The 27,095-nt window shown below is 40.0% G+C and overlaps 1 protein-coding gene across 4 annotated transcripts in view; it reads left to right on the top strand.

Moving 5' to 3' along the window:
- Positions 1 to 17,702, top strand: part of LGI1 (leucine rich glioma inactivated 1) — a 38,697-nt gene extending 20,995 nt beyond the window's left edge. For 3 of the 4 annotated variants that reach the window (XM_077780697.1, XM_077780698.1, XM_077780696.1), the window contains 4 exons: positions 9,426 to 9,497; positions 12,312 to 12,481; positions 12,758 to 12,922; positions 15,759 to 17,702. In XM_077780697.1, coding sequence (XP_077636823.1) covers positions 9,426 to 9,497; positions 12,312 to 12,481; positions 12,758 to 12,922; positions 15,759 to 16,594 — 1,243 coding nt within the window. In that variant the 3' untranslated portion in view covers positions 16,595 to 17,702. The remainder of the gene's footprint in view (positions 1 to 9,425; positions 9,498 to 12,311; positions 12,482 to 12,757; positions 12,923 to 15,758) is intronic. The other variant, XM_077780699.1, reaches the window with a different exon arrangement.
- Positions 17,703 to 27,095: the final 9,393 nt, after the last annotated feature.

Here is a 27,095-nt window from a genome sequence, read left to right as displayed (position 1 = left end):
AGTGTATCTTCTCTCCAGCCTAAAGGACTACCCGGCCTGGAAAGAAAGGTGGAAGGAAGGAAGGAAGGGAGGGAGGGGAGAAAGAAGGAAGGATGGAAGGGTTAATGAAGGGAGAGAGGGAGAGAAAGGAAGGAAAGAATGGCAAGAGAAAACATAAGGAAAGAGGGGAGAGATGAGGGGCAAAGGGAAAAAGAAAAAAATATATATACAATACCTTAATGAAGAACATTTATTTTGTTTGACTACAGACTGTTAGGTCCATCAAATGAAATGGGAATTGAAATTTGGGTCATAATATAAGAAGAGGATACTGGTATAGCATGTGCTTAACATCTAGACATTTTCAAGCTCAAGGGAGCACTAAAGTCAGTATTCAAAGAGGCTTGAATCTTAAGGGTCAGACAGTGAAAGGAAAGACCAACCTCTCTGACCAGGTGCTAGAGGTGGGATGAAGGTGTTATGAGGGAACAGGTTAAAGTTGACTGAATGAATATGACCCTTAGGTCTCTTGCATCTTTCATACTTAGATTGACTCATATGGTATTGCCAATATTAGACTGTTTTTGATCCACAAAAATGCAGTGCCATATAGTTCATCCTAAATAATCTCTAGGAAGTGCCACACAAAGATGAATAAGATCCAGTTCCAAACTGGACGAGCTCAGTCTGGCAAGAGGAATTAGACAAACAAACATTTTCTCACTGAATGCCTTTGTTCCCAAGTTATATTCTCCGTTCTAGTTATGCTGTTCTTCAAGATGTACTCCTTCCTCCCTCCCCTCCTTCCTTTCATCTCTTTTTCTTTTCTCCTTTCCTTTTTTCCATTCAAGGAGAGATGGGGTAGGGAAGATTCGAAGCCCAAATGTCCCTCTGACTGCTGAGTACATCAAGCTAATTTTCCATTTTTTACCACTTATAAATAAATCTGGCATTTGTTGAAGCCATTAGTGTCCTTCTTGAGACTTTAGGCTTCAAAGTGCACTTTCCTCCACCTCAGACCAACTCTTCCCAATCAAAGGCAAGCACTGAATCAGTGAGGAATGATCACCTGACCCTCTAAATTGCATACACTGGAGGAGAAGTTTACAAAGTTTTTTCAGGTTCTTGACCTCTTTATAGTTTTCTTACAAAAAAGCCAGGGTGGTGGCACTACCCATGGTGATGGATAAGAACGTGGAGGTGCACCTGCATTTAAGCTACTCCCCAGCTAGTAGTAGTAAAGGCAGAAGTTTCCTGGCATCTTCCATAAGATGTCTTGTGCTCTCTACATTATGTCAGTTATAGCAGGACCAGAAAACTTTGATTGAGCTGCCTGGATCCTCCCACAGGACATGGTCTGAGGAGCAAATATGACTAGGGAAGAAGGAAAAGATTCTGAAGACAGGGGCCCTAGCCTCGCTCTTTGTCTTCAAATGCAAATAGTTGGGATGAGAAATATACTTTTAGATACAATTGGCTCCCACTCTGCCCCAAGGGGCCTACCTGAGCATAGTTACAAATTCAGTCAGTTCCTAAGGAAGCAACATGCTTATCTCACCTTCTTATACATATACATCTATCTCAGGAAACTTAACTTTCAAAAGAGAGATTTGTAGACAACTTAAAAGTTACTATATGTACCCATTCCTCCTCAAGCTAGCTTTCAGAGAAAGGAGGATACCTTACATTTCAGTCCTTACAAAGCCAGTCAAATCCTGGGACACTATCTATTACTTCATTTTGAGTTACTGTCCCAGTGTTATACATGTTTAACTTGAATGCTTGAATAGTTTATATATTTCAACAAGGTTTGAATTTTTTTGATGACTGTGTATTACTCTTGAAATCAGCGGGAAAATGCATTAAAAATAGTTTATGACCAATGATGACAAAATCTCTAAACATTATGTATTTCTGTTTATACCCATGAGGCTTTTTCATAATGATTTCCTTGGGTATCACATATGTGAAATCACATATGTGATTGTAACTAAGGCCCAATAGAGGCAGTACTGTTTGCATGTATGTATAAAAATACTTGGGAAAAATTGTCATCGATCTGTATGTGTTGTGGGACATCTGCTGGTTGCTCAAGATCGTGGGGATGCAAAGGATGTATGTAGCAGTCCCCAAACTCAAGATGCCTATGTGTCCCCAGTCAGTCAGGCAAGATGCCTTCATTTCAGCCTTCACAATGACATACATGTAAAGAGGCAGTGCGATTCAGTGGCTGCGGGTGATCTCTGCCACCAGACTGCCTGCGTTCAAAGCCAGAACAACTGTGGGATATCAGGAGGTCACTTAGCTTCAGTGTGCCTCAGATTTCTTATATGTAAAACGGGAGTGATAACAATAATCTGTAAAAATAGGGACAGGAAATAATAAGATACTTAGGAGTACCTAGCTCCTAAGGTTGTCCTGAGATCAAATGAGTTAATCTATGCAAAGTGCTTAGCACAGAGCCAGGTATGCAGTCAGCACCATTATGTAGGAATAAACTAAAACTCACTGCCTTACCTCTATTCATCCTGGATCAAGATTCCAAATGTTGCAGCATATTTATCCCCTTTAAACATTCTGTATGAAATTAAAATAACTGCACTTGAAGCACTGCAAGTTCAATGAGACCGACTCAAGCTGAGAATCTGCACTGCAGGGAGGCTGGGAGCACCCCAGATAGCTGTGGGTGATGTTTCTTAGCAGCAGAGCCCAGTGGCACTGAAACAAACATGCTGTCTAAGCCAGTCAGGTCTGCCTTAGAGAGAAGACTTTCCAGTAGGTTCCATAATCAGAGGTTTTCTCAGGTAAACCAGGAAGATACCAAAGTGAAGGAAGTGGTCATCCCTCTGTTGAGAAAGACTGTCTGCCACTGGGAATGCTTGACCCTACTCAGCTAGTTTCAAGGCAACTAGACATTCAGTTGGGCAGTTTCTGGTGTCTTAAAGAATGTTTGTTAGGCAGACTCTGAATCAATACTGGGAATGGTGCTTAGTTGAAGTAACACTTTAAAAAGCCTCCATGTTGCTTTGGAATGAGTGAGGCTACGTGAGAGCAAGGCTAAGAGGAGGGAGGGCTCTTCGTGAGCAGTGCATCTGTGTGATATGAGGGTGCATGGCAACAGCAGTTCACAGGCCTTTGTACTTTCTCCCTAACTCAGTGTCTTGGTACGAGGGGCGTAAGAGAAGCATCCTCTACTCTTTTCTTTGTCTAGATCGGTGCCCTTCCGCTCCTTCACTCCCGCCTGCCTCATTCATATCAAAGTATCTACTGAGGACTTACTTTGTGCCAGGCACTAGGAATACAGTAATAAGAAAACCATCCTTCTAGTACTCTCTATAGAACCAACCTAGAAAAAATTAACATCGATGACATATATCCCCAAACCTGTCCTTGCCTTGTCTTCACGGCTCTCCTGATCAGTGCTATCCCCACCGCCTCCCCTCCCCACCTCAGACATTCCAGTACACTCCTTCTCCATATAACCTGTGGCCAAACTCACTGATTCTATCTACATGGCTTAAAGTATTGCCCCTCCTCAAATCATTTCATAATTATTAAAGATGAAGCCATAGCCTTTCACGGGTATAAAATATAAAGATGTGATTTAAGACCTAGAGCAGAACTTACAGATTATTCTGACCAAGTGATCGTTCACTTTGCAGAAAAGGAAACAGTCAGAGCCCAAACCCAGGTAAGCCATTCCTGGCCCATGTCATTTCCAGCCCACTCTGCTGCCCAATCCAGGGAGCCCGGAAGAGGGCAGCCAGGCAAAGTGTTGGTGTGGTCAGTTGCCCAGATTTCCTTCAGTCATATTACTGTGCAGAATGTCTTTTCCTGACAACTCTGGTGGCCACCTCTGATTCCTTTCCTCTCTCTCCATCACCCCTATAATGTGTTTTCCTCTTTTTATTCCTAATAATACTCATATTTAGTTTTATCTAGCAATGATTTGACCCTTACCCACCTAACAGATTTTTGAAGAGGACAGAGGCCCCCCATGTCAGTTCAAGCTGATGTTCTTTCATGCCATCTCATGCTGGACCAGAAAGGAGAAGGAGACAGTTGAAGGTCTCTAGACCTTTAGCAGCAGTAGTATGTCTCTCTGGAATCACCTGCTTTCCACGTGAATATCCCCATGAGATGAACTCTGTATTAATGACCAAAAGAAAAGATGACAAAATCTTTCTTTAAATTTTTTTTACATGTTTTCACTTATTTTTGAGAAAGAGACACAGAGTACAAGTGGGAGAGGGGCAGAGAAAGAGAGAGAGAGAGAGAGAGAGAGAATCTGAAACAGGCTCAGCACAGAGCCTGATGCAGGGCTCAAACTCATGAACTGTGAGATCATGACCTGAGCCAAAGTCATATGCTTAACTGACTGAGCCCACTTAGGCACCCCAAAATGTGACAAAATCTTAGCAGTGGTTACCTCTGGCAGGATGATTATTGTTTTATACTTTAAAAATAGAATTTTTATACTTTCCAAATTTTCTTGTAGAAATAATAATTATTACATATATGTATACATATATGCATGCGTATATGCATATGCATGTGTGTATATGTATATCAGAAAAAATATATATATGCCAGTGATATATCTATCACTAAGAACTGCATATGTTTTACATACATCAGTAAAAGATGGGACACTTAAAAATACCAAGGCATAAATTTCTGTCTACTCAGAGAGGCAAAGAAAATAGATGATCTCAACCCCCTGAATTGAGAATTTAAAAGTGCTGGGGCACCTGCGTGGCTCAGCTGGTTTAGTGTCTGACCCTTGATTTTGGCTCAAGTCATAACTTCACAGTGAGATCGAACTCAATGTCAGGCTCTGTACTGACAGTTCAGAGCCTGCTTAGGATTCTCTGTCTCTCTCCGTCTCTCTCTGTCCCTCCCTGCCTCTCTCTCTCTCTCTCAAATAAATAAATAAACTTAAAATTTTTTTAAATAATAAAAGTGCTTAGGTATTAAGTATCACTGGTTTTGACAACAGCAGAAACAGATTAGTTTTGTGCCCTGATTATCTGACATAAGGCTTAATTATTCACAGGCAGATGCAGAAATTTTCCCTGGAATCCATTTCAAAAGTGTGTTTATAAGAATAGTAGTTTTGTGTGTTAATTTTCACAATAAATGAAATTGGTATTCTTTACTCAGTTTTGCAGATGTAGAGACCGAAACCAAGAGAGGTGAAGTTAAGTTGGTAAAAGGCACACTCATGACAGGGAGGATGCTCAAATGGAAACCCTTGTCCACTTGAAACAAAGTCAGCACCCAAACTACTACACTGATGCAAGGATGAGTCTGACAGCCAGTTTTACAAAAGACACAGGTTATATTTCAACCAGAGCATCTATTAGAGAAAAGGGAATAATAATATGAAGCTGCTACTCTGTGAAGGAGAGGGAAGATGGAGGGAAAGGAGAAACTGAGAACATTTAATGGACTGGATTTTCCATTCTGCTCTCCAGTAGCAAGACTCAATGCAGAGGTGGAATCTGAAGAATCAAATGATCCTAACATCAAGCCTAAAAACTCTAGCCCTAACCTATGACGTGCTATCTCAATATCTCTAGCTGTTTCAGGAAACTAGTAGGCACGAAACCTTCATCCTTTTCGCCTAAGGACCAAATGCTGAGCAGGCTTCAGGAAGCAACAGGGACTTGCTACTTTTTCATCCTAGCAGCCCTGGTCCAGAGCCCTCAGGAACTCCCAACCCCACCCATCCACCTCCCAAGCCCCTCAGAGAATTGCCCATAAGCCCCAGATGCCCATGATAGTTTTAGAAGCTCCAGGCCCTCCTCAAAGCTGAGTTTCAGCTGGTGCAAGGAACCCAGAGGGATGGCTCCAAATCTGGACTGACTGCAGTCCTAAATTTCCCCGGAGGATGAGGGCCTGAAGCCATGTGGGAATCCTGTGAGAAAAATGGGAGCTCCATCTTGAAACCCATCTCATGAAATAGTTGACATCATCTGACCATGACAGTTATTCACACTCCAACCCAGTAACTTCAGAACCTTATGGATGAAGTAAAATAATTGGTTTAAAATGACTAAATCCTCACCAGACAGAACCATTACATACACAAATACTAAGCAATGGAATCTTTTTAAAACCTCGACTGTATTCTTTGTTTCTTCTGAATTTAGAATAACAATACATGCTTGATGATAAAAACTCTTACAATCCAGATGTTTATATAGGAAAAGTAAAAGATTCTAAGTGTAAGCGATTATATCTTTTTCCAGACTTTTCTTTATGGATTAGACATATATCGTCCCTCCTCAAGTGGGATTGCCTTCTACACACTAGTGTAGTCTAATTGGAAGTCTCCAATTTCCCAGCTTTTTGTTTTCCTTTAGGCATCATCTCATGTCAAATCATAGAGATCTACCTCATGTTTTAAAATCTCCTGCAAAATATTCCATGTTAACTATACACTATCCCTTTCTGATGGACATGTAGGTTGTTTCCATTTCTTTTCCACTATTCTAGATTATTCTACTATTCTAGGTTAAATATCTTTCCCCAATTGTGCAGTGGCTCTCAACATAATCCCAATTCTCTTTACTTGGCAAATTGGAAAATACTCTTAACTGGCCACCTAAGAAATGTGTGGAGGCATTGCATATTTCTCTTCTTCACTTTGCAGACTCTGCTGATCTCCTATGTGCCCTGTGCATCCTTCACCATGTACCCAACAGCCTGCACTGGCTGCTTTATATCAGGGCCCTGTTATATTTGTTTTGCAGAATAATTCCCAGGCTTTGTCAGCATTGCTATCCTAAGACATTCTCTGCCCCATTCCCACTTGCTGCTTTCTTTTTATGCAAATGTTAACCCTGTCACTGAGGCCTCCCAAAGGCTTCAGGGAAGCTGTCTGAACTCTAATTCCTGGGCCTCTGGCATCTGGAAGCCTTCCTCTCATTTCTGAGTCTTACTTCCTCTTGTTTCTGCCTTTTGTATGAGTCCAGGCAGACTTTTCATGCCTCCCGGTTACCAAACCTAAGCATGAATCTCCATCCTATCTCCTTCAGGAATGGTCCACTGTGAGTTAGTATTTCACTGAATTTTGGCAGTGGATCAGGGAACGGGTCACATTGAGTGCAGTAAATCCATCCACCACTGGTGCCTCTGGCACCTCTCATGCTGTCCCACCCTCTGGTCCTGAGAATGAGAGCCACTGTGTAACAAGAAGTCCTCAAGAGGCACAAATCCTCCTTCTATAGCCCATCAGGCTAACATGCCTTCATCAGCCCCATTCCCCAGCTCTGTTGAATTAAAAGTCCTCCACCTTGTTATGGAAAAATGATGTGTCTCTACCCTAGAAGCCTGTAGCTCCAAGTCTGTGTCTTACCAGCTGCTTCTGTGGTTGCCTTCACCTTGGGTATGTGAGGCCTAGAGCTCTATGCATCCTTTGGTCAGGAAGTGGATCTCCCAGATTTGTTCATTGTTTAAAAGAACTGCCTTGGAAATGAAATGAAATGATTGCTTTGGACAGCAATGCAAACATGGTATCTCTTCCTGGGCAACCCTAGTGGCAGTAGTAATTCAGGACTTAACTGCTTCTTCATTTCATGACTACTGTCCTATGATCCAGCCTCCTCCAACCTTGTGCCCTGCAGCCAGGTGCAGTTTGTACTGGTCATCCACGTAGAAGTTAGCATGAGAACTTTAAGACACATCGTGACAGAAAATAAATTGAGACACATAACTTGGGAGTGACTCTGGACTCGTCCAAGATACCAGAAAATCTCTTCATTCGACCACTAGGCGGAAAGGTGAATTATGGAGACATTCTCTTGAAAAGTCTTCCTTAACAACATTTTATTAACACTACATAGGTGGATAGTCGTGGTGGTTCTTTCATGTGTTCAGTTTTCTAAATGTTGCTTCTTAAGCAATCTACACACAGAAGTCCTTCTCCTTCTTTTCCTCTCCCCATCCTTCCTGCTGCCCTTTATTTAGAGGAGACCAGATGCCAGGTACCTTCCTGAGTAATCTCATTTACTTTTTCTAACAATCTTATGACAAGATGTATTATTACCTCCCCCTAAAAATGAAAAAACTGAGTCTCAAAGAAGATTTATAAAGTCGCACAGTCAGGCAAGAAAGAGGAGAGTCAGGATTCAAACCAAACTCAGAATGACTTCAAAGCTGTGCTCTTCTTTACATAATGGACTGTCATTGAGACCGGAACATTCTGATTCAGTTCCCATTCTTACGTTCCAAGGTCCATTGAAAAGAGGTTTCCAATCTAGTAGTAATTTCTAAAACTCAGGAAAACAACATAATTAACTTAAAAATAGGTTTTAAAAGTCTTGAATGTTTGCACTTGAGAAATCTCATGGTAATTAGAGCAGGTGGAAGACAAGAAGAGTTTTGAGTGTGTTTTAAATGGACTTTGAATTTTCAAGGACTTTGGAGGCCAACCACATAATCTCTTTTTATTTCATTTAATTTAAAAAAAATTTTTTTAATTGAAAAAAATTTTAATTTTTTTAAATTGTAATTTTTTGTGGGATAAAAACACTCATAAGAAAAGCATATAACACGTATATATATTCAATGCTGATTAAAAATAAAAAATTACCAGTATCTACATCCCTTCCTATCTTGCAAGGCCCACTCCTTCTTATGTCCTCACTTCTGTAGTATAGACACATTTCTCTTTTCTTGATACTATCAGAGACTCAGTTTTGATTAAAACCATTCTAGTGATTCATGAAAGAACAAATAGAGAAAAACAATTCCTGCAACAATAAGAATTGGAAGAAAAGGAAAGGAGATGATTAAAAAGAGGATGGATATAGATAGATGGGTATTTGTGAGAAAGCTGTTTTCTGAGGTCGAATGAATGGAACTAAAAGAAAAGAAGTATATAAAAAGAGAGTATATACTCTGGAAAGAAGAAAGGATGTGCTGGCAGAGGGATAAGTTAGGTCCCCAAATTCTAGAGCTATTGGCACTATCAGTTGTGGATTCAGCTGCAGTCTGGAGCAAGTAAGGAACAGAGAGGGAGGAGCAGGGGCAGCCTGAGTGTAAGGTAAAAAGGGCACTGTCAACCATTCAGTTAGTCATCATTTGGGACACATCCCCTAGACTGAATGTCCAAGAGTAGGAATCTCATATTCCATTCTACATAGAAAGATTGATTCCCAGTATTATTTTATTGCTGGTATTTTGCAGGTAGGTTGTTAGTTTCTTTTTTTACCATGACACATAAAGTGCCATAAATACTAAGCGAGTGTTGAAGCAAAGAGACCAGGAATTGAGAATACAATAGTAGGAATCTGAGTAGTATCTTGGAAGAAGAAAAAGGTGCTGCAAGAAATTTAGTGTAGTTGGGAAAGAATAAAAGGGACTCATAATTAAGTTTTATCATAAAATGCATTTGTTTAATAACTATAGTTTACATCGCTTTTTTTTCTTTTTTCCAGGAGCCTCGCAAACAACAATCTCCAGACACTCCCAAAAGATATTTTCAAAGGCCTGGATTCTTTAACGAATGTGTAAGAGGACCTAAGAAATCACTGATTAATTAATTTGTGGTAGTTAACAAAGAAGTCTGATATTGAGGATTAGAATTCGTAACTGGCTTTAAAATTAAATTAGAATTTTAAAATTTAAATTTTAAATTGGCTTAAATTTTAAATTTACTTGAACTAATGTTGGAGTCTTTTATGGTATTTCCTACTGGAAATTCTGAGTATATGGTGCCCAGGCATTCCTTTGACAAAGTGTGTGTCCTTTGGGAGGTAGTGCTGATAAGGGACTTTGAGGGGGGGTGGGAAGAGGAGGCCCAGAGTGAAGTTTCAAGATGCCTTTTTTCACATGAGGTCCAGGAAATGGGGCTACAGAGGAAAAACATAAAGGAGTCTGGGAAACTGACTGAGTACAGATGAAAGGTTACACCCATGGGTTGGTCAATCAACAGAGAAATGGAACAGGAAGTGGGGGAAGGGAGACAAGTTTGCCTTTTCTCCAGTTAGACTGAACAACAACTCTAGGCTTAATCCCCAGGAATTTGGCTTAAGCCCCAGGAAGGGAATGAACTTAATTATTTTTGACCCTTTTTCAAACAAAAGAGCTTTCAAACTTTGACTTTTAAGCCTCAGAGTGAAAGATCTTTGTAAGGAATTTGTATATTTTGCTGTAAGCAAAGCAAGTAATATATCCCTAATCCTCTCAAAAGCAATTTAGCTTCATTAAGTGATTTCCAGACATTAGAAGGATATTTAAATGTGATAAGATAGAAGAACAAATGAAAGAATATATGAAACCAAAAGTTTTCTTCTTATCAATTCAGTTACTTGGCTATAAAATATATATTCAAAACAAATTTTCTCCAATAACAAAAGATCTAAGTCAAGTATTTTCTCCTAAACCTAGTATTTAACTTCAAATCAGTAAGCTAAATGAAAAACTTTCTTTGTTCCTTGTGGTATTTCCCCAGCCCCTCCTCAATGCCTATTACTCCAATTCCTGAGTGATGGTTTATTTCCAAGAGAGTGCCAGAATCAGGACACTTCCAAGAGAGTCTCAGACAGAGCACAGTTATCCGTTCTGGTTGACAATCACTCAGAAAAATTGATACTCATTATTTTGGGCCAGAGTATTCTTGGGAGATGGAGTTAGTCTTGGGAATGTCTTGGAAGTTAGATGATATGCTATGACAGAGTTGGGGATACAGCTTATTTGGGCACCATCCTCAGGCCCATCCTGGTGTCAGCCAGTACCACACACTAGAAACAAAACCAAACCAAAAAACCCCAGTAGAAATTGGCTCAGTCTCTATGGAAATCCCATAATGGGTTTGGCCTCTTGAGCCCACTCTGATATGCCCAAATCAAGAATTATCTAAGAAGTACAAGGATCTTTGCCAAGTTGTCTTTTAGTGGATTTCTTGGTTTTCTTGAATGTATCCCTCCAAAAGCATTTTTAAGTGTTTCAACATTTAAAAATTATTCATGTACTGTGTGAACACTAAGCAATACCTACCTTAGGAATTCCATGTGACCAAGAAGGGTTTTAGGAAGGACCTGGAATTTCTGAACAAAAGCAATGCAAATAAACACAAAACTTGGTGACTTGGGATCATATGTGGAAATTTAAACTATCCATGCTGTATAGTTTATTACAGACATGAGTTGTTGTATGTCTGAGTTAACTCTGCTGTGTCAAAGTCATTTCCTCTTAAAATTGAATTTGTAGACCCATGGAATAGGATCAGAATGAATTACATCTGTGAGGAAGAAGAAAAGCAAATAGCTCCCTTGATTTAATTAAATATGATATAATAAGCACTGTATTCTATCCTCTAGACCTATATTGTCCAATATGATAGCCACACATGTGGTCACCAAACAGCATTCATAGTGTAACTGAGGAACAAAACTTCAAATTTTACTTAATTAAAAAAAAAAATTCTTTTAATGCTTATTTTTGAAGGAGAGAGAGACACATGTTAGTGGGGAAGGAGAAGAGAGAGAAGGAGACACAGAATCTGAAGCAGGATCCAGGCTCTGAGCTGTCAGCACAGAGCCTGATGCAGGGCTCTAACTCACGAACCTGCAAAATCATGACCTGAGCCAAAGTCAGATGTTTACCCAACTTTGCCACCCAGGCACCCCTAAAGTTTACTTAATTTTTTAAAAATTAAGCAAAACACTAAATTTAAATGAGTTTGATTATTGGAAAACTCAATTATGTTTGGAACAAACTGGATATGTGAAACTATTGTTTCCAGCTATAAATGTTATGAAATCTAAATCCAGATCACATACTTCTGATGAAAATTTAGTATCCAAATTGAAATATACTCTAAGTATAAAACACACTAGACTCCAAAGCCTTACTATTTTTTTAAAATGTAAACTATCTCATTAATAATGTTTGTATTAACTATACATCTAAATAATAATATTTTGTGTGAAATATTAAATAAAATATTATTTTAAAATAAATAAAACATTATTAAAATTAATTTCAACTGTCTTGTTACCTTTTTAATGGGTTTAAAGAAAATTTTTAATTACGTATATAGTTCACACTATATTTCTATGAACACACAGCTCTAGACAGAGCTGCCTTTGATCCAGGAGGGAATAACTTTTGATGTTCCATTGACTGGGTAGCATTCAAAGGTGCACTGTGGGAACTCTCTGAACTCAAAGTGAATTGTCAGTCAGGTTCAAGGTAGATTATGGGACATGATATAAAGCCAGTAATTAACACATTCTGCATGTGTTAATTACTGAAGTATAAGTCATGCCTTTGTAGGTAGGACTCTCATACAGCAAAATCAGCTGAAGTTTGTCTTTCAGGGACCTGAGAGGGAATTCATTTAATTGTGACTGTAAACTGAAGTGGCTGGTGGAATGGCTAGGGCATACCAATGCAACTGTCGAAGACATCTACTGTGAAGGCCCCCCAGAATACAAGAAACGCAAAATCAATAGTCTCTCCCCCAAGGATTTTGATTGCATCATTACAGGTAATGTATTCCAAATGATTTCACCTCATAAAGTTAAAATAAGGGCTACATTTTATGTATGTGCAGGAATTGATATTTTTTATATCTTTAAAAACCAACTGACTGATTTAATTTTTAAAATATTGTAAAGCATTAAAACTCTGTGTGTTTAAAAGCAATGTAAAATTATAATTTTACTATTTCTCTTAAATAAATGTATTTCTTATGGACATTTGAGACCTAGCCAAGGAACAAGGCATTAGCACAGTTATTCATCATCATTTCCTGTTTTTGCAGAATTTGCAAAGTCTCAAGACCTGCCTTATCAATCACTGTCCATAGATACTTTTTCTTATATGAACGATGAGTATGTAGTCATTGCTCAGCCTTTTACTGGAAAGTGCATTTTCCTCGAATGGGACCATGTAGAAAAGACCTTCCGGAATTATGACAACATTACAGGTATGAAAAGCCTGATTGTATTTTTTTTTAATGTTTTATTTATTTTTAGGAGAGAGAGAGAGACAGCGTGAGCAGGGGAGGGTCAGAGAGAGAAGGAGTCACAGACTGAAACAGGCTCCAGGCTCTGAGCTGGCAGTCAGCACAGAGCCCGACGCGGGGCTCGAACCCACGAACCGCAAGATCATGACCTAAGCGAAAGTCGGATGCTTAACCGACTAAGCCACCCAGGCGCCCCCTGATTGTATTTTGAATAGAAAGTTAGGCAGGTTAAGCAAAGGGGAGGAGAAAAAGACAAGTGGTATAGGAGGATGCTTTGGGCAGGCTTAGAGTCATTTAAATCCCAACTGTACCATTTACTAAGTGACTTGTGGTTGTTCCCTAATCTTAATATCTTGACTTGGAAATGGGAATAATAATACCCGACTCACAGGGTTGTTGTAAAATAATGCAATCATAAGATAATGTGATCACATATTCAAGAAACTTAGGATAGACCCTAGCCTAGTAAATACACAATAAAAGGTGGATTATTTTTCCAAGAAAAGTATTGGACTAGGAATCATGAGGTTTAATCCAGGTTCTGCCACCAACTAGCTCGGTGAGCCACTCACCTTCACTGGGCCCTCTCTTTTTCTTAACTATAAAATAAGGATGTTATTTTAGATCAATGAGTCTCAAGGTTTGTTGCACAAAAGTGACTCCTAGTGACAGAAAGGGTTTTTGGTCCAATAAATTTGTGAACCTTATCTCCCTCTTGGAGATTCATAATACAAAATAAAGGCCCTGAGGAGTCTGGCAGGGAGGAAGCCTCTTCCCAGTGTTTTATGCATTTATTTTTTTTTATTTTTTTATTTTATTTTATTTTTTTTACAAATAGTTTATAGTGTTTTATGCATTTAATTTGACCTTGGAAACCACCTTTTTTTCCATGAAAACTTGTACTTAGGTGACCTCTTAAGTTTTGTTCTCATTTCAACAACTTTATAGTTTTTAAATAATAGTTTTAAATATAGTTTAGACTATGGGGTCTCCTCTTAACTTTTTCCATTAGCTTTAGCTTCTAACATATTTAAATCTGCTCCTAAAAGCTCTTAAACCTGTCCATAAAGGATTAGCCTTTTTAGGTGGAAAGGGTCATAATTAGATTCTGTGGGTGGCCACCAGCCCCATTGCTCAGAGGATCAAGACAGGTCTGGGGCTTGCTTGAGACTGAAGTGCCAAGATGAAGGGATCTTCTCCAAACTGAAGTCATCCCAGAAACCTTCTTTCTCAAGGTGGAAGGTCATGCTTCCCTTTCTCCCAAACACCCCTCAGTTTTCTAGTGGACTTTGTGCAAATGAGATCAGGTTCTTCTTACCTGTGTATAGTCCATCAATTATTCTAGATGAATCTTAAGATGAACACTTGAAAGAGAATTGAATCACACATTTGCAGACATTCAGAGGCCATGATCTCATCTAGAAGGATGAATATATGCCAAATATGCAGTCACTATGACCTTGTTACCCCAGACAGATATTGCTAATCAATCATGGTGCTCTTGCTTACAGAGTGCAAACAGGGCAACAGAATCCTTCTCAATATAATTTTACAGGAAGTTTTCCAATCAATCAGTTGATCAATATTGGTACGTGGTTGAAATCTAGTGGACATCCCTTATCTAGTCCAAACTCTCATTGTATAGAAGAGAAAACTGAATTTTAGAGAAGTAAAGTGATTTCCCCAAAGTCATACAATCAGTTGAGCCCTTAAAAGAATCACAAATAGAATAATTTCACCTATTAGTACAAAGAATTGATGCAGAATATATTGCCTCAGAGCCCCTAAAGTTGCAGTTAGAAAAGGCATGGGTCCAGATATTTCCTGCTCTCTTTGGATTTTTTAGAGGCAAGCTCCTTCTAATCAATCAGAATTTACTGATCAAACTCTTACCAAAAAGATACTGAGCTGGTTCACTGATGCCATATTGTTTACTGAGATTTCTCAAAATAACTTTTAGGAGTGTCACCCATGACTTTACCCCTCTTTCATTTTTCACAAAGATTCTTCTTCCTTATCATTTCTCCTGCCATCAAAACTTAAGAAAAATGACAAGTGGCATCTATTTCCTTTCTTAGGGGAAAATTAGGTATTTTTAGAGCAAGATGGCATTCATAATTAGAACAAACCAATTACAATTAGAACTATGGGCTACCCAGATCACTGCTCAAGACTGCAGGGTGGTCTAGAAACTTGTGGGATCCTAGCCCAAGCTGGAAGCCCTTGAATGGCCCACCTCCCCCCAGGTTAGGTTAAAAGCATAGAGACTCTGGTAGACCTGGGTTTGAATCCTGACTTTGCCTTCTCTTAGCAGCACTGAACCTCTCTGAGCTTCAATCTGCTCATTTGCTAAAGGGAGAATAATAATATTTATCTCTTAAGATTGTTGGGAATTTTTAATAAGATGATTTGGCAAGGCACATAGTTGGTGCTCAATAAATGGCAGTTTTCACTAGAATTTCTATAACTCATGATGTGTCAGGGAAAGCAATGCTTTCTTTCTGTAAGAAGTGAAAAAAGGAAACACAGGCTGTAGCCATATATCCCTGAATGTCTAGTGCAGGTTGGATGTGACATGACAACTCAGGTGTTGGTAACAAGGCCTCATGAGGCACAAAGGCACAGAATGGCAGGTCCTGCTGCCGTTGGGCCTTAGAGATTGGCCTTGCCTGTTCAATAAAGGAAATCTCTTATTTCAGGCTGATTTTGGTGGAAGTTGTATGGCCTCAGCCTGCATGTTTACATGCTGCAAATTGAGGATGGCCATCCAACTAATCTCTCATTTGTCTTTTCCCAGGCACGTCCACTGTAGTGTGCAAGCCTATAGTCATTGAAACTCAGCTCTATGTTATTGTGGCCCAGCTGTTTGGCGGCTCTCACATCTATAAGCGAGACAGTTTTGCAAATAAATTTATAAAAATCCAGGATATTGAAATTCTCAAAATCCGAAAACCCAATGACATTGAAACATTCAAGATTGAAAACAACTGGTACTTTGTTGTTGCTGACAGTTCAAAAGCTGGTTTTACTACCATTTATAAATGGAATGGAAATGGATTCTACTCCCATCAATCCTTACATGCGTGGTACAGGGACACTGATGTGGAATATCTAGAAATAGCCAGAACACCTCAGACACTCAGAACGCCTCATTTAATTCTGTCTAGTAGTTCCCAGCGTCCTGTTATTTATCAGTGGAACAAAGCAACACAATTATTCACTAACCAAACTGACATCCCTAACATGGAGGATGTATATGCTGTTAAGCACTTCTCAGTGAAAGGTGACGTGTACATTTGCTTGACAAGATTCATTGGTGATTCCAAAGTAATGAAATGGGGAGGATCCTCATTTCAGGATATTCAGAGGATGCCATCACGAGGATCCATGGTGTTCCAGCCTCTTCAGATAAATAACTATCAGTATGCAATTCTTGGAAGTGATTATTCCTTTACTCAAGTGTATAACTGGGATGCAGAAAAAGCCAAATTTGTGAAATTTCAGGAATTAAATGTTCAGGCACCGAGATCATTCACGCATGTATCCATTAATAAGCGTAATTTTCTTTTTGCTTCCAGTTTTAAGGGAAATACACAGATTTACAAACATGTCATAGTTGACTTAAGCGCATGACACACCAAATTCTGTGGCTGCCATCAGAAACTTTCTACAGTACATGATCCGGACGAACTCAATGCATGATGACTCTTCTTATCACACTTGCAAATGAATGCCTTTCAAACATTGAGACTGCTAGAACCAAGCACTACCAGTATCTCCATCCTTAACTGTCCAGTCCAGTGGTGTGGGAAGTTACCTTTTATAAGACAAAATTGAATTGTGTAACTGTTCTTTGCAGTGAAGATGTGTAAATAAGTGTTTAATGGTATCTGTTACTCCAAAAAGAAATATTAATATGTACTTTTCCATTTATTTATTCATGTGTTCTGAAACAACTGCCAAATAAAATGTTTACATTTTCTTTCATATCCCAAAGGTAATTATTTACAATTATTTTATTCTTCGTGATGGATGCTGAGGAAATAGTTTTATACAGTAGGGCTATATTTACATCAAGAACTTAGGGTGTGAATAACAAGTGAAGATGAAACACTAATATTGATTACCCAAGATATACCAACAGGTTTACCAGCTGGTTTGGAACATTCAAGGGTGTTTCCAAAGGTCGTGGCTTTTAAGAACATTTTGTGGACAAATGGTGATGAATTAAAAGCAAGGTACAGAAATTTGCTTATTACAGGAAGACTAATTTGAAATAAAGAATCATAAGACCCATCTTTTCCTATCTGAGAGCTCTAGCTAAAAACAAAAAATATTCAAAGAACTTATAGAAGAAATAAAACTCAAGAATTTGAATTTTAAAAACCCTATTTAGGGACTTTCTAAATGTCTGACCGTAAAATTATCTGAGAGCTGATATACATTGTAAACTTACAGTACTTGCCTCAAATTTACCTGACATGATGGCCTCTTAATCTAATCAAGGATGCTTCACTTCTAAACATCAGTTTGGATGTTACTGACATGCTGCAGTGTCTCCAGGAGGCTCATATTTGATTTTCTAAATCCCTGCTCCTGGATCACATAGTTTGTTAGCACCTAGCACAGTGCCTGTAATGGGGTAGGCTCTCAAAAACTGCTTTTGAAGATTTTTCTTTTTCTGCATGTGTGTCCTCCTGTTATAATACAATAATAAACTTCATAAGCCTCTTTGATCTAATCAGTCCTATTAAATGACTACCTATTAAGAACAGGGTGTTGTTCCTGTGTTGCTGGGGAGCAGAATTGAGGAGGAATAGGGCATGGTCCTTGCCCTTTGGGGCCTTAGACTAATTGGAAGGTTAGGACACAGAAACCTACAGAGTAAGTAAGCCCTGAGCACCAATCATCATCTGGATATTCTAATTATAAAGATTATGGGAGTATCAAAGATGAGTTTCTAGAGGAAGTGGTCCTAGTTTGAACTTAAAGGGAAGATATGATTTCAAAAGGGGATCATGGCAGAGGAGCTATTCCTGGCATGAATTGATTCTGTGTGAAAGAGCTTCCCCCAACTATTGCTCCCTGCACTCTTTTTCCAAATAAATGGGGAGTGGAGAGGGCTAGACATCAACCCCACTGCCAGCACATATCTGGCAAACTTGATGGACCTAAGGTGCACACAATAGTTACACAGTTTCCAGGAAGACATCTTGGGGCGTTATGCACAGGAACCAGCTTCCTTTACCACATGGGGAAGATATTAACTGACATTAGAGTTACGGGAGACAATAAACTTACCTACTCCCCATCTTGCGCACAGGGAGACTGGCCTTTAAATGTCTTATTTTTTTTCAGTTTCCTTTTCCTATAAGCAGCTGTTTCCTATATGCTGTTGAAGAGCACCTACTTTGTATAGACTGTATTTAAGTCCAGCCTTTGGCTTTGTCCACAGGCAAATTACTTAAATTCTCTGAGCCTCAGTTTCTTCATCTGTAAAGGAACAATAATGCTTACCACAAGGATAGTGGAAGGATTAAATGAGATAATGTGCACTCGGTGGACTGAATTTTCCAAATATGGCAACAAAACTTCCCATCCTACGTGTTCTGTAGAACCTTGGTTCTGAGAACCTTGCCCTCACCGCATCAAGAGGTGGTACCTAATTCCCTTATCATTAAATCTGGTCAGGCTTGTAATCAATAGAATGTGGTGAAAATGATGCGGTTAATTTTGAACGTAGATCATAAAAAACAGGAAGCTTCTGTCTTGTGAACTGGGACAATCATTTCTGAAGCCCTGAGCTGCCACCTACAATGTCCTACTAGGCTGAGGCCACCATTCTGAGGAAGCCCAGGCTTTGGTCAACAGCTCTGGCTGAGGTCCCTTCGAACAGCCACATCAACCACCAGTCCTAGGAGTGAAGATGTCTCTGGGTGACTCCAGCCCCAAGCTGTCAAGTCACCACCAGCCATCCAATCTTTCCAACTGAGGCCCTGGACACTATGCAGCAGAGACAAGAGACAAGCCATCCCCATGGTATTGGATCCAACTTCCTCACCCACAGAATCTATGAGCATAATAAAATGGTTAAATTGAACATCTAAGAAGTTTTGGGGTGATTTGTTATACTGCAGCAGTGATCAGAACAGCACACGAAGTACTTAACACAGAACTGGCACAAGTCAGCACTTAGCAAGTGCTCATTAATGGGCTCCACACCCAGAATATTGCATGATTCAGGGTCATGCTCTACCTTATTACCTTAATGTAACTCATGGCCGTTTTGTTTTCAAAGGCTAGTTCCTGTTTTCAATACATTGCCAGTGTTCTAACTGTGCCAGGGCTTCTGCTGAGTTCAGGGATGCAGAGATGAAAGACCTAGATTCTTCTCTGTTTTCATAGAAGCATTGACTATTAGCAAACTGACTCTCTGATTTACCTGAAACCTGAGACCCAGAGATGTGAAGAGAGCCGAGTGAGGTAGGCTACAATCCCAGCATCTGGACACTCAATTCAGATCTTTCTTCATCACATGGTGCTACCTTTCAACACCTCACCCTCCAGTCTAAACCTGGGATTGCAGACAGGGAAGAGGTGAGGAGAGAGAAGGCTGACAGAAATTCAAGAAAGACTGAGGAGGAGGACACATAGTAGGGTCCACTTTCACAGCAATTGGCCAGTCCTTTCTCAGAGCTGCTCTGTCTGCCTGTAGCCTTCATCTAACCTATACTGTCTAAGTTTGCCCCCTCTCCAGCCATAGATAATTGGACCTGGAGTGAACTTCTCATCCAGGGTGCAACTCAGAAGCTGGGCTGGGCTCAGCCTGAACTGATCCAGTTATCTCTCCTGGATATTTGGAATTAGTACAGTAGAGGCTGGGTCAATTAGCCACAGGCAATGGAATCATAAAATAATCTTAAATCAGGTACCCTCAAAGCAGAGGGATTTATCGGGGGAGTGCTCTCATGCTACACCTATAAGGGTGTAGACTAGGGCAGGGGAAGATGCTACAAAGAGATGTCCTTTCAGGAGAAGTTAGCTTCAGCCTGATTCCAAAGGGAACTCCAGAATGTGAATTGTAGTGCACAGTATGTCCTGTCTTGAGGCAAGGAGGATGGATGTTCATACCCCTCATCTGATAGTTATTGACCAAAAAGTATGCGGCATAACGTCTCAGACATCTCCAGCAATGAGAAGTCCGAACTGGCTAAGGACAATCCTCAGGAAAGTATGCTAATTTAAGCTGATATAAACTGACACCCACGGCTGCTGCTGGACGGATACTTCAACCTGGTAAAAAGGGGTTGGGTGGGAACCCGTGGAAGGTCCTACAGGGATAGTTACTGAGGTGCTAAAGACACCATTTTGGAGCAGCCAGAAGGGCAACAAAAGAGCAATCTAGAAGCTGGTCTGAAAAGTGAGAAGAGAATGACATAGAAGGTCAGAGAGGAGCAGAGATGAGAAGTCTGAGGAGTCTGAGGGGGAGAAGGAGGAAGAGCTAAGAAAGAAAGGAAAGGAAAGGGAAAAAAGGTAAGAAAAGGAAGAGGGAGGGAGGTCTGGTGTCCCAAGTAAGGTCACCTGAGAACCAAACTCTGAGAAGCTAACGTACACAAACGTACACACATTTATCAGATAGTACCCTTCAGAGGACACCTGGGAGGGAGGAGAAGAAATATTTTGGCAGAGAGCAGCTGTGCTGTGGTACAGTTCCAATAAAAACAGTGCTGTAGGGAGCCGAGATGCTCCTTCTCAGGTGTCCCAAGTTGGAGGGAGGGGACCCACCAGCTTTTTACACCTCCATATTGATTAGTCATTGGATATGGGCTGAAAGAAAGAGTGGCCTGAGGTGAGGCTATGTTTTAGCCACAGCAATCCCCAAAGGCGGCAGGTAGCAGAGGCTGTCTCTGGGAATCCTTCCCAGGTGGGAAGTAAGTCTTTTCTTCCCGAATGAAGATCTGGGCAGTGCAACACAGCATCTGCCACAAGAGGAAAGTGGGAGAGAGAAGGGTGGGAGACGGAAGCGGCCCAATTCCTAGGGATTGTCCATTTCCCACAAATACCTCATTACATCCAGTGGCACTCCCTGCCCCTGAATTCCTTGCCATATTTCTAGTAACACCCCCACCCCCATCATCACCCCCACACACACACACAGTTGGCTTAGTTCCAGATTAGTTTGAGTGGGTTTCTATACTTGCCACACGATTATCTTCACCTAAGTCGGAATGTTTAGGCACGGTTACTACAATGTAGATAAAAGACTGAGTACTAGATATTTCCATCTCTTTTTCCTCTGCTATTCAAACTGTGTGATTTCTATTGATCTATCTTCAAGTTCACTGACTCTCTTCTCTGTCATCTCTGACCTCAAATTTCTTTAAAAGGCAGTATTACTTCAACTAGATCAGAGCCGTTGAACTTTTAAAAATATTCTAGTGTTTAAAAAAATCTGAACCATGGAAATTTTAAAAATCTCCAGTGTATTTTAGGCCAATGTCTTTCCATTGTGTTGTGGACCAACATTTTTGGAAATTAGAATAAAAATGAATTAGCAGAAAAATGATCAAATGTTTTATTATTGTGGTCACATTGCTATAAGAGATTCTCAACATTTCCTCTCAAGTCTTGTATTCAATCCATCCCAAAATGATTCCAAACTCTTCCCGGCCTGGCACTAGATGTGGTCCTGTGACCACATCTGTAGGTATGCTGAACTAGTCAGTGACAGCTAAACTCTCTCAGTTCAGTTCTTTGTTGATCTTAGCGTGGGATATAGATGCATTTATTTTTATTTTTTATTTTTTGAAAGAGAGTGTGCCCTCAAGAGTTGGGGAGGGGTAGAGAGAGAGAGGGAGAGAGAGAGAGAGAGACAGAGACAGAGAGACAGAGACAGAGACAGAGAGAGAGAGAGAGAGAGAGAGAGAGAGAGAGAATCTTAAGCAGGCTCCAGGCCCAGCTCAGAGCCCAATGCAGGGCTGATCTCACCATCATGAGAACTTGTCCTGAGCCAAAACCAATAGTCAGAAGCTAAACTGACTGAGCCACCCAGGCATCCCGGATATAGATGCATTTTAACATGATTGCTCTTGAAGGCATAGGGCACCCAGGACCACCACAGGCCTAGGAAGGCCTACAGTGGCTCCTATAAAGTCCTAAAGGTGGAGTTCAAAATATGGCCACCTTCTCCTTCTATTCCTGCATCCTGTGTTTCACCCACACTCCCTTTATGCTCACAATTTGCCAGTCCCTGTTTATCTGAGCACATAGCTGCTTCTGTTCCCATGCTACCCCAGCCACCAACAATGGCATTTCCCATCTCTTCTACCTTCTGACCTCTTAGTCCTCATCCAGCCAGTAAGCTGTGGATTCTCCTTTCTCAGCCCATGGCTTTTACTATGAGCAAGGCTCATAATTCATTCTGCTTTACATTATCGTTGGTTGTTGATTTATCTATCTCTCCACAGGTTACACATCCTTGTGGGTCAGGACTGCCTCTTAGGCGTCTGTGATTCTTCTATACCATCCTGCCCTCTATCCCCTGGAATAGTCCTGCTTTATAAAAAATCCATAAAACTGGTAGAAACAAAATAGCTTTAAGCCCACCAGCTTCAGCCTTCCTGTTTTGCATATCTGTGAAGTGACCTCATCCTCTACAGCAAACTCCCAGCCTCCCAAAGAATCCTGGCCATAGAAAACATAAGAGACTCTTAAATATAGAGAGCAAACTGAGGGTTGCTGGAGAGATTGTGGGGGAGGGAGGGATAGGCTAAATGGGGCATTAAAGAAGACACTCGTTGGGATGAGCATTGGGTGTTATAAGTAGGGGATGAATCACTGGATTCTACTCCTGAGATCAGTATTACACTATATGCTAACTAAGTTGGATGTAAATTTAAATAAATAAATACATAAATACATAAATAAATCCTGGCCATAGATTACCCCAAAAGAACAGACCTACACAGTCTCACCTACTTCCCAGGGATAACTGGGGTGATCTGAAAGGTAAGAGAAACACAATTTATTTCCTGAGTAAATCCTTAGGCAAATCTACCTAAAACCTGATCCACAAAAATGAAGGACTGGAACTAATTTAATTAAGCCATGGAGACCCAAAGAGCATGAAGCTTAACACTAACACTTTCAGAAAGTCTATGCCCTTTGAAATTTTTATCCCCAAGAGGGATCCACATCCATGGTCAGCACTATTCAGAGATGCCTAAGGGGGAGCATCTTCCCCAGCTGAAACTTCTAACAATAATTTTCAGCAAAACTGTCCCAGAAATGAGTCCTTCCAACAGTGCCAGATCCCAGGACAACTGTCCTTTGTCCTTCATTCCCTTAACTCTGTCTACATGCACATATTTAACAATTCTTTAAAAAACTTTGGGAATTTTAACATTTTAATTCAATATTATAATTTATATTTTAATTTCATTATAATAATAGGTGGTATTTACTGAGTACTTACTATGAACCAGGTACTATATTAAATGCTTTTTCTGTACTGTCATTCCATCCTCTAGGATTCTGTATTAATAGCATTGTTTTCAAATGAGACAGCTTAGTCTTAGAAAGCTAAGTAACTTGCCCATATAGCCATTTAAGAAGGAAAGTCAAGCTTCATTTTGGATAGTACCCATCAATGACACCATAGCATGCTACGAAGTGCTTAAAGACAAAATATATATTAAAAATAAATGATAATGAACTATTTGTAAAAAAAACTAATAATAATTAAAAAAATAAAAAAATAAAAAAGCATTTACACTTAAAAAAAGAAATAAATAAAACATTAAAAAAAGAAAAATAAAATAAAAAATAAAAAGTTCAGGACTGTGTAAACTGCAGATAGACACCCCAATGAAGAACCTGGAATGTTCCTAGTAACCTAGGACTACTAATTGTTATTTATACCCATGGACACAACAAGCTCAATTTTATCGAAAATGTTTATTGAACATCTACAAAATGCAAAGGGCTATGAGAAATGATATGAAGGAAACAAAATGGGCAAGAAGTTGTCCCTCCTTTCAAACAATGTACATCCCTCTGGGGTTTATTTCTAAAAGGCAGCATGTAAAAACAATAAAAGAGGCATAAGTAAGTTCTACAAGATCTAAAGGAGAAGTGAAACATGACCCATGTTTTCCGGCTTTTTGCCTGTAAATCTATCCTGTTGCTGACCAGAATACTTCTCTCTTTAGAGCCATGGACATAGCGATTAACAACATGTGTTTTAGACTCAGGCTGACCTGCATTTGCATCTCACTAGTGGCTACATACTAGTTCTATGACCTTAGACAAATTAATTAATCATCATTTCTCCACCCAGGTTCTGATCCCTGAGGAGAAATAATGGTCAGGATTCTTTTGGTTGTAAATTGCTGAAATCCAACTCAACTAGTTTAAATATAAAAATACATATAGCTTCGGAAATACCTGGACCAGTTACTCAGATGATATTTTCATAAATCTGTTTTTCTCTGACTCTATTGTTGACTTCTTTCTAAGCCAGTATCTCCTTTCATGGTGGAGAGATACCCATTAGCAGCTCCAACGTGACATCTTGCCAGTAGCCATGCCCAGTAGAAAGACAATGCTCCTTTTCCAGTAGTTGTAGCAAAAGTTTGGGGCTGGTGCTCATTGGCCCAGTGCCCACCCCTGAAGCAATTGTTTTGGCTAAGGATAGAAGGCTCTGATTGGTCAAGCTTGGATAATATGCCCACCCTTGGAACCTATGGGTGAGAACCATGTGCAATGAGAGTGAGGTAAGGGTGATTCCCTAAAGTAAAATTGTAATGCGATTAAAAAGAAAGAAAAGAGGCTGAACAGGCAAAACAACAAAGTCATCAGCAAGAGGTGTGGTCTCTATGGAGAATCTCAGTTTAGAGAGCCAGAGTTCCCAGGGAAGAGGCTACACTCTTTGATGTGTCTAGAATCCCTTTGCTAAAAGGTTTCAAAGAGTACTTCCAGCTCTTATTTTGCAAAACTGGACAAAATATAATCTCCCCATCTTTGTCTATTATTCATGATGATTCACTGTAACAATTTCTATATACATTTTTAAATGGTGTTCTCGCAAACATTGTTTTAAAATATTTAAACTGATATCATCAAAATGATGTTTTCCCAAGTGAAGTCAGGCTGCCAATTCTGATTTAGTGGCCACCCATCCCTGGGAGATGAGATCAAGCATTCCTAGATCATTTTTTGTTCCCTTGGATGTGTTTCCGTTTCAAATCAATCTTCACCTGGCAAGGGCAGCTTTCTCCTTACTCTAATCACCTTGAGGCTGGCTTGAAGATTAACATCTTAGAGGCTCCTTACTGCTCAGAACTTTTCCTGACTTAGCTTTCACAGGTAGGCATTCGCTGGAAATTATCATACATAAATCTCTGCCGAGAAGAAGATAACATAAAATACTGATTTTTGTTAAAAATGGTTCCCTGAAGGCACATGTACCCCAGTGTTCATAGCAGCACCCTCAACAATAGCCAAAACATGGAAAGAACTTCAGTGTCCATCAACTGATGAATGGATCAAGAAGATGTGGTATATTTATACAATGTAATACTACATGACAATTAGAAAGAATGAAATCTGGCCATGTGTAGCAACATGGATGGAACCAGAGGGTGTTATACTGAGTGAAATAAGTCAGGCATAGAAGGACAGATACCATATGTTTGCACGTATAGGTAGATTAGGAGGAAGCTAATGGAGGACCATGAGGGAGAAGAAGGGGAAAAAGAGTTGGAGAGAGGGAGGGAGGCAAACCATGAGAGACTCTTTAATGCTGAGAACAAACTTGAGGGCTGATGGGGGTGGGGGAGAGGGAAAAGGGGGGTGATGGGCATGGGGGAGGGCACTTGTTGGGATGAGCACTGGGTGTTTATGGAAACCAACTTGACAATAAACTATTTAAGAAAAAAATTGGTTTCCTGACCTGGTTTCCCCCCAGAATCACCCCCAGAAAGCAAACTAACTACACAGGTTCATGGGGCCCCATCTCAGAGCCACTGAAACTGAATCTTCAGAGAAGGGGACCTAGGAATTTTTATTTTTAAACATTCCTTAGGTGATTGTGATGTTGCTAGCCCATCATCAGTCCACTAACTGGGTCTCTGCTCTAAATAACCACATTGAACTGACCATAGCATGTCAGGAACCCCAAGCCTGTGGTTACAAAAGTTGGCCAAAAGCTGTGGAAAGTACTAGCTTTAAAGATTTCCTGAAGCAAGACACCAAGTCTCCTTGGCCTCAGTTTGTTCTATAAGATATTGGAACTGGGTCAGGTCAAGCTAAAGGTCCTTTCAGCTCTGAAAAATATGTAACTTTCTGTTATAATGAAGGGTAGGGAATAGCTTGTAAGTTTGGAGATCTTGGCCCAGTATAACCACGTTTATAGTTTTGTGACCTTGAGAAGTCACTTTCACTCCCTGGATCACAATTTCTTTCTTTAAAAATTGATTGGAATACATGAGTTATAATTCTAAGAGAGCTGTAAGATAACAATTAAGCCTTAGATAATTCTCCAAATTAATCTGTTAATATGCATAGTATAAACAAGCCGAGGTTGATCACAATTTCCTGTTGACTTGGGTTTGCTGGCTTGAGAATCTGCAAGAGCATTTGGTATGTTGGTGTTTAATAGATATGACATTTCATTGCACCAAATGGGAATGGAATATTTTTAGCACAGAATTCGCTAAGTTTTAGCAAAGAGGGTTATTCTGTGAATGGAGTGTGAACAAGCAGAGATACTATTTTAAAAGACCAAATATAACCCCCTCCCCATCACAAAATAGTCATATGTGTACATATTTTCACCACAGAGCTTGAAGAACTTACCCCTTTTTATATCTTCTAAAAGGCAGTATTCCATCTTTAATAACTTTTAATAACTACTTTAATAACTGTGCTGGCTCACACACATTCCTCCTGTCTTTGCATGGCCTGCATACTTATGATTAGTAGGCTACAGGGTGCTTGAGTGGCTCAGTCAGTTAAGTGTCAGACTCTTGGTTTCAGCTCAGGTCATGATCTCATGGCTAGTGGGGTCAAGTCTGATGCTGGGCTCCACGCACTGAGAGCATGAAGACTGCTTGGGATTCTCTCCCTCTCTCTC

This window comes from Crocuta crocuta, unplaced genomic scaffold (genome assembly GCF_008692635.1).
Source record: "Crocuta crocuta isolate KB4526 unplaced genomic scaffold, BGI_CrCroc_1.0 scaffold170, whole genome shotgun sequence".
NCBI classification, from domain to species: Eukaryota; Metazoa; Chordata; class Mammalia; order Carnivora; family Hyaenidae; genus Crocuta; species Crocuta crocuta.
The sequence above is the reverse complement of the archived record's forward strand: the minus strand, read 5'-3'. Positions and strand labels throughout refer to the sequence as shown.